Source organism: Leopardus geoffroyi, chromosome A1 (assembly GCF_018350155.1).
Source record: "Leopardus geoffroyi isolate Oge1 chromosome A1, O.geoffroyi_Oge1_pat1.0, whole genome shotgun sequence".
Taxonomy (NCBI): Eukaryota; Metazoa; Chordata; class Mammalia; order Carnivora; family Felidae; genus Leopardus; species Leopardus geoffroyi.
Genome location: NC_059326.1, coordinates 92,158,517 through 92,165,304, shown reverse-complemented (window position 1 = coordinate 92,165,304; position 6,788 = coordinate 92,158,517). Strand labels below are relative to the sequence as shown.

The window sequence follows — 6,788 nt, the reverse complement described above, 5'->3', positions numbered from 1 at the left end:
ATGACTGTACATTTTCTGGTCTGAGCAACCGAAAGGCTGGAACCGGCATCAGCTGAAGAGAGAACAGCTTTCAGTGGAACAGGCTGTAGGAAGGAACACTAGTTCCATTTTGAAAATGCAGCGTTTGTGGTTTTAGGAGACAGTCAAGCGGAAATTTCACCCTTGGCTGGAAAGACCAAAGCACACCTGGTGGCCCTGGGCACGCTGAGTGCACTGTGTGGTCCAGTGTGTGGGGAGGAGCTGTGGAGAGTGCTGGAGCACAGCAAGCACGTGTGCCACAGGAAGCTCACACAGACTGGCAGGTGTTGTCACTTGTCGGTTACATGTGTGGTCCGAGCGGATCCAGGGGTGAAGCTCACCTGACTTAGTCCTCAAGACTTTCCCTGCTGCAGGAAGTAAGATTTTATATGGTGAAGAATGAGTCTCTGAGGACAAATTCTTAAATTCTCAAATTCGGTCTTTTCTTGAAGTACACATTTCAGATTATGCCCCCCGCCCCGCCAATCTCTGCTGTAATTGGTAGAGTGAGGCTGGGGTGTTCAGTGGATATAGTGGCACATCACCAAAATGCAGTGTCCTGACTGAATGCAAGGTGAATGGCTGCGTAGTTTACCATATTCAAAAGATTTTATGTTGAACACATCTTGAGCTTTTTTTTCCATCCCCTTGTGGTAATGAGGCAAATTTTTTCAAGAAAGAGATACTGATGTGAAATCATCACCTTCTATATATCAATTTAGTATTCTTCAAGGTGTTTGAAACTCGTTAATAATATCTCAAGGGATATTATTGATAAGCCCTATTATAGAGCATCAGAAATAACAAGACCTAAATAATTTAACAGAATTTCATTTAATAAGTATATTTAAAGTTCATCTCTTCCAAAAACAGCATTTTAATTACATTCAAATTGTGTTCATTTTAAATATCAACAAACTCATCATTTACATACAGGGCTAGATATTAGAAAACAGAAGGACATTAAAACAAGTTTTATTTTTTAAAAGTTCTCACTTCCAAATTTAGAATACCATAAACTGTTAAATATATACCCAAACAAAATGTATATACAGTATCAGGAGAAAAAAAACACAAGTTGCTCTAATAGGAAAAAAAAAAAACCTGTAATACACATACAGCAGAACATAATTCACATAGGCTCAATTTACAAGTGTATCTCAAAGTATAAAACAAACCAACAAAAAGCCAGTAACGACAAACACAGGCAAAATTCACAGCTGCCATTCTAAACTACTGCACCAACACACAATACTTTCCAAGAGAAAGACGGGTTCCCAAGATCTTACGTTGACCCAGGACTTTTCACTTCTTTGTTTTCAAATGCAGAAGCAAAAAAGCCTTAAGAGTTTTCTTCTTGCCTTTAAATTAGATTCATGTTGGTTTTTCTTCAATAACCCAAATATATCATGAGAAGTGCTATCAAAGCTGTTCTATTTAGAGCTCAATAACCAAGACATTTCTTTCATTCCGTATTTCCCTGTACCTCTATTTTCCTTCAAAAAGCCACTGGGGAAACTTTACAGAGTGGTGGTAAAGAGATCAAATAATCCTGAGAAGACAAGGAAACAGGAGAGCTGGCACTATCACTGGTTTACCAAAAATTACACCCCCCCCCCCCCCGTTTATTAAACCATAAATGCAAAACAGTAAGAAATCCAAAAACGCAAGGAGCCTGAAAAGTACTGGAAAGCAAGCAGAAGGCATGCTGAATTGTGGTGTGGCTTTCGTTTGAAAGACATACACCAACCAGGCTCCTGCTAACTGCTGGGCACTTTTTGTAACATGCACCATTTGTTTACATTTTTAACTTGTCCAAGCTGAGTTTCTCTAGCCAAAGCAGAGAGGTCGTAATTACCGTGCTCAGGTAAGAGAGGTGTGAAGGTTGTAAGATGAGAGGAGGGGGTAAGATGCGGGACCAGGAATAAAACTAAGCACTAAATCTGATCCAGTCAAAGATAGGAAAGAACCCTGATTTTCTTCAGATTTTACTGCACTTTATAATCAAAGAAAAAAGAACATCTCTCCTTTTTTTCGTAATGTAGCTCAGGTTTAAAATGGCAGAATGAATAGTCCTTAATCAACACACACTATTTTTAAAAGGGACATTTTTAGAATTGGATTGTTTTTAATGACAAATCTTAAGAGTTATTTAGCTCTTCTAAAATGGTGCTCAGAGGTACTGATACAGGCCCTTCTTAAAAGGAAACAACTTACTTTGCATTAAAAAAATCATCAATAAGAGTTATGAGTCAGTGTTTTCAACAAATGAAATGTTTAACTTCAAATTAAGTATGTTTTTCAAGTAACTGCTGTTGTGCCAAATAGAGTTACCTGCTACTATTTTATTCAAGTATAAACATATAATTAACAAACATTACTTAATCATTCTTTATGATCACTATAAAAATTTAAATTACCCTTTTCTCTTTTATATGAAGATGGTGGTTCTAAAGTAACATTAAGCCAGAAAAGCCCATTCATTCATCACACACATCTATCTCCACCTCAGTTTTTAGAAGTCAGTGCATTCAGTGGTTATAAGTAGGTGCAATGTTCTTCTGTAGTTAAGAGATCTGAAAGAGTTAAAAAAAAAAAAGAGGGGGGGTAAGTAATTTGAAAGATATCCTTAACAATCATAAATACTGCCAGTACTCAAAGTCAAGTATAGTGTAACCTGAGTTCAGGTCAATCAGTCGTGGTTTTTTCTCCTGACGGAAGGCGTTCCCATAACTGGAGCAACTGTTCACCAACCTGAGGCTCGAGCTCCTGGATAAATCACAAGTCACACAACAAACACCAAGGGAAATGGATTGAATTTTTTTTAATCACCAAAACCTATGCTGATAGAAATGTAAGAGAAGTACTTTGAATTTCATTTTTCTACCAGAACATGATAAAATCATGCAACCTATGTTCAGGTTTGTGAAGTTCACTTCCAGACTTCAAGATTGTAGTTAACCCTCAAATACAGCAACTATTTGTGACAAAACGGTAAAGAGATTTCCATGGAGTTCTTCTGGAGCTTTTTACTATGTGGAAATCATGAATTTTTTTTTAAATGGAGATTTACCAAAACCACTCCACTTCAACTTTCAAAGGTTTACTGTGAAACCTAGCGTATTCGATGTTTGGGGGGGTTGTTAAGAAATTATGATGAGTATATAATATTCTTATCTTAGGAATTAGGCTTATTTCAAAATCCTTAGTATAGAATAAAAATTAAAATATTCTGATACAACTGAAAAGAATGTCATTTATAGTCCTCTTGTGATACGATGTGCATTTAAAAAGAACCCAAACACTTTTCATACGGCGATTTAAAGCGAGCCACACTGGTTTAAATAGATTATTAGCCGTGTGACCTTAGAATAATTTCTCCTATTTCTCCTACCTAAAATTGAGTAATAAAGCAATATGCATTAAATTAAATGACCTCATGGAAAGCAGCTAGCACAGCAGTCCATATATATGTTAATTCCCATCCCCTTAACCAGCTTAAAATACATGTCAGCAGCAATGATGAAGGCAAAGCAAACATAACAGAAACAAAACAAGTCACAAAAATATAAAAAGGCTGTTTTTATATTGCATCATTAGTTAAAGGCACAAAGATGTCAGATGCTGTTTTTACCCTCAGTGAGATTACTTCAGAATTACACTCCGTTTTGATCAGAGCTTCAGTTACTATGACAACAGGAGCCTCCATGAAGTAACTTATGAAAGACTTTGTCCGTAATGATGGAGAGAAGTCAAATTTACCAAATGTTAAAAAAGCAATGAGCTTTGCCAAACACCAGTACGAGCAGGTTTTTATACTAACTCTTTTACAAACCTGAGCCACCGTCTCCCGTGTGCACACAGAATATACAATTTGTACTCCTACGTCTCCCTCTCAAATGGACCACTGCGTAGCAGCAAAACAAAACCAAGAGACCAGAGGAAGGCAAATATGAAAGGCCACCGTATACCTGCCCGTCTCTGCTGATCTGGACCTTCTTGTTGTCGTTCCAGGGGTTAAGTAGATGGTGTGCAAACTGGAAGGGAAGACTCTCCTTCCGGACCCACTCCACCTTAAACACTCCTCCCAGTCCAGCGGAGCCCCAGTCCTGGCTCTTCTCCCTTCCTATCTCCGAAGACATCCTAGAAAATCCCTGTGGGTCAAATGAGGGCAAGGGGAAAGGTAAGGAGGATATTAAATGTCTGAATAAAATTTACCAGAGAAAGCTCTCCATTTTTTTTCTTTAATTTTAAGGTAAAGTGTAATATAAAAACAACAGATATCTAACAAAAACAAAAAGAAGTTGTTTTTTTTTAATAAAAAAGATGTGTTAGCACATTTCTAGCCTTCTAACATAATTTTAGTATGAACAGATATTTTCTAAATAATGTATTAACAGCCCTAAACCCACATTTATTCCATGATAAATGGATATACTCTAACCTATAAGTTTTACTTCCAAATATTATACATCAAGTCAAGATGAGTTAAGAAACATACTCAAGTTTCTGGATTGTCAATTCTAACATGCTTGCCTATTTAAATAAACATTTTACCAAAAAAGTCAAGCTTCGCATTACTCTTAATCCACCTGAAAAACAGTAAATCTAAAGTTACCTTCAGAAGGAGAAATGGTTTATCTAAAGAGATTCTGGTAAGACAAGGAAAACAAAGGGATCCCTATTATCATTCCCCTGAAGAGGTACAATACATTCCTCATTCTGTCAAGCAAAATGCATTCTTGCATTCTGAAGCAATAAAAAGGCAGGGTGTTTTTGGTTTTTGTTTTAATCTCTGTGGTCTAACCTGCAGCCAGAACAACCCCATTTTACTGGTTCAGGATGGCTCACCTGGAAATGTCCAGATCCTTGAACAGAAAATACCAAGTAAACCATGCTGCTTTCCCAAAAGGCTCGATTTAGCTTCCGCTCATTACTAGGGGTTGTAGACCAGATACCCTTCTGCTGAGAAATTTCAAGGTTTCTCAAATTGCTACTCTTCATTATGAAGTATCGAATAGGCATGTTTGGTCTTGGTGAAGGAGATTTTGAGCCCTATAAAAGAATGCATAAGTTCTTGAAAGGTAATTTGACCTTTCAAAATCAATAGGCTCCATTAAATAACATCTTCATAAACATATGAACCAAAGTATTTTACCAAATATCCAACAAAGTGCAAATAGCTCCATTGTGCCTGAAAAGCTACACAAGGCTCCCTCAGAATGAGGTTACAGAGCCAAAACCAAGCACTCATTTTCAGAGCATTCAAAATCTCTTATCAAGAAGGATTTGGGATTATAAACTTTGATTTATATTCCAAATGTATTTTCAGAAACTATTTTAATACACTTTCAAAGGCTGAAAACAAAGCAAAAATTTGCTCCAGCTTCCCGCCTGGATACAGCTTCCAGGCAACAGTGCAGGGAAGGGAAACAGAATCCAGCAGTCTCAGTGAACTGCAGAGAGAGAGCCTGGAATTGAGAGGCCAGGGTTAGAATTTGCACAGCAGTGTGCTGGATATAAGAGATTTGCACAGAAGGAGAGTTCCCAAGGAACTGAAGAAGGGTACCCACAAGTTTCTGACAAGTACTGACCTGCACGTGAGTGAGAAAACATGATTTAACGCCAGGGAAAGATCCTGACAAAAGCAGTAAACTAAGTAATTCCTGGAGCTCACACGGGGTTCGGAGTATTTGATGTTCTCCCCAGCCAGAATGGAAACAACTGTTAATACATAGGGCATCAGCCCACAGAAGGCTCATGCCTTAGTACTGAAACTAAATTAGTACCAGAATAAAATCTGCTCAGGACCTGCTATAACACTTAAAAGAAAAATCTTAAAAACATTTAACTGATTGCCACTTACTTAGTGGTATACCAGAGAGATGTCTGACACTACTTAAAGGAATACAACAAAAATCTAGCAGCCAAATGAAATTATAAGGAATGCAAAGAAACGGAGGAGAACAGATCCATAACCAGGGAAAAAATGAACCAACAGGAAAAGATTCACATCTGACAGATGATGGAATTAGGAGACAAAAAAATGTCAGAGCAGCTATTATAAATATATTCACTGTGTTCAAGAAGGTAAAGTAAACACGCATGTGCCTTAAAGGAGAAATGGAAAGTGTTTTTTAAAGGCCCAAAGGGCATTCTAGAGATGGAGATATAATATTTAAAGTGAAAAATACATTAGAAAGAATGCACAGCAGATGAAACACTACAAATAAAAACATCAGTGAACTTGAAAACATAGCCAGAGAAACCATCTCAAATGAAACAAAGAAACCAAAAAAGAATTGAAAAAAATGAAGACAGCCTCAGTGACCTATGGTATAGTTATCAAGTGGTCTTGCACTTGTATATCCCTAGTCCCAGAAAGGAGGGGGAAGCGATGAGACATAAAAAATACGTGAAGAAATAATTATCTTAATTTTTCCATATTTGATGGAAACTATGAATACATAGATTAAATAAGAACTACAAACGGGGCACCTGGGTGCTTCAGCCAGTTAAACTTCCGACTCCTGGTTTCAGCTCAGGTCATGATATTGCAGTTTGTTACTTCAAGTCCCATGTCGGGCTCTGTGCTGACAGTGCACAGCCTGCTTGGGATTCTCTCTCTCTGCCTCTTCCCTTCTCTCTCTCTCTCTCTCTCTCAAAATAAGTAAATAAACTTAAAAAAATTAAAATTAAAAAAAGTTCTCATCATAAGAAAAAACATTTAAAAAAACTACAAATAGAAACATATCAAAATCAAATTGCTG

At 37.2% G+C, this 6,788-nt stretch overlaps 1 protein-coding gene across 2 annotated transcripts in view; it reads right to left on the bottom strand.

The window, feature by feature from the left end:
* Positions 1–833: 833 nt before the first annotated feature.
* The window catches only part of YTHDC2 (YTH domain containing 2), a 72,236-nt gene continuing 66,281 nt past the window's right edge, over positions 834–6,788 (bottom strand). For both annotated transcript variants that reach the window (XM_045486004.1, XM_045486013.1), the window contains 4 exons: positions 4,870–5,073; positions 3,990–4,172; positions 2,696–2,787; positions 834–2,594 (listed from right to left, as the gene is read on the bottom strand). In XM_045486004.1, the coding sequence (XP_045341960.1) occupies positions 2,707–2,787; positions 3,990–4,172; positions 4,870–5,073 (468 nt within the window). In that variant the 3' untranslated portion in view covers positions 834–2,594; positions 2,696–2,706. The remainder of the gene's footprint in view (positions 2,595–2,695; positions 2,788–3,989; positions 4,173–4,869; positions 5,074–6,788) is intronic.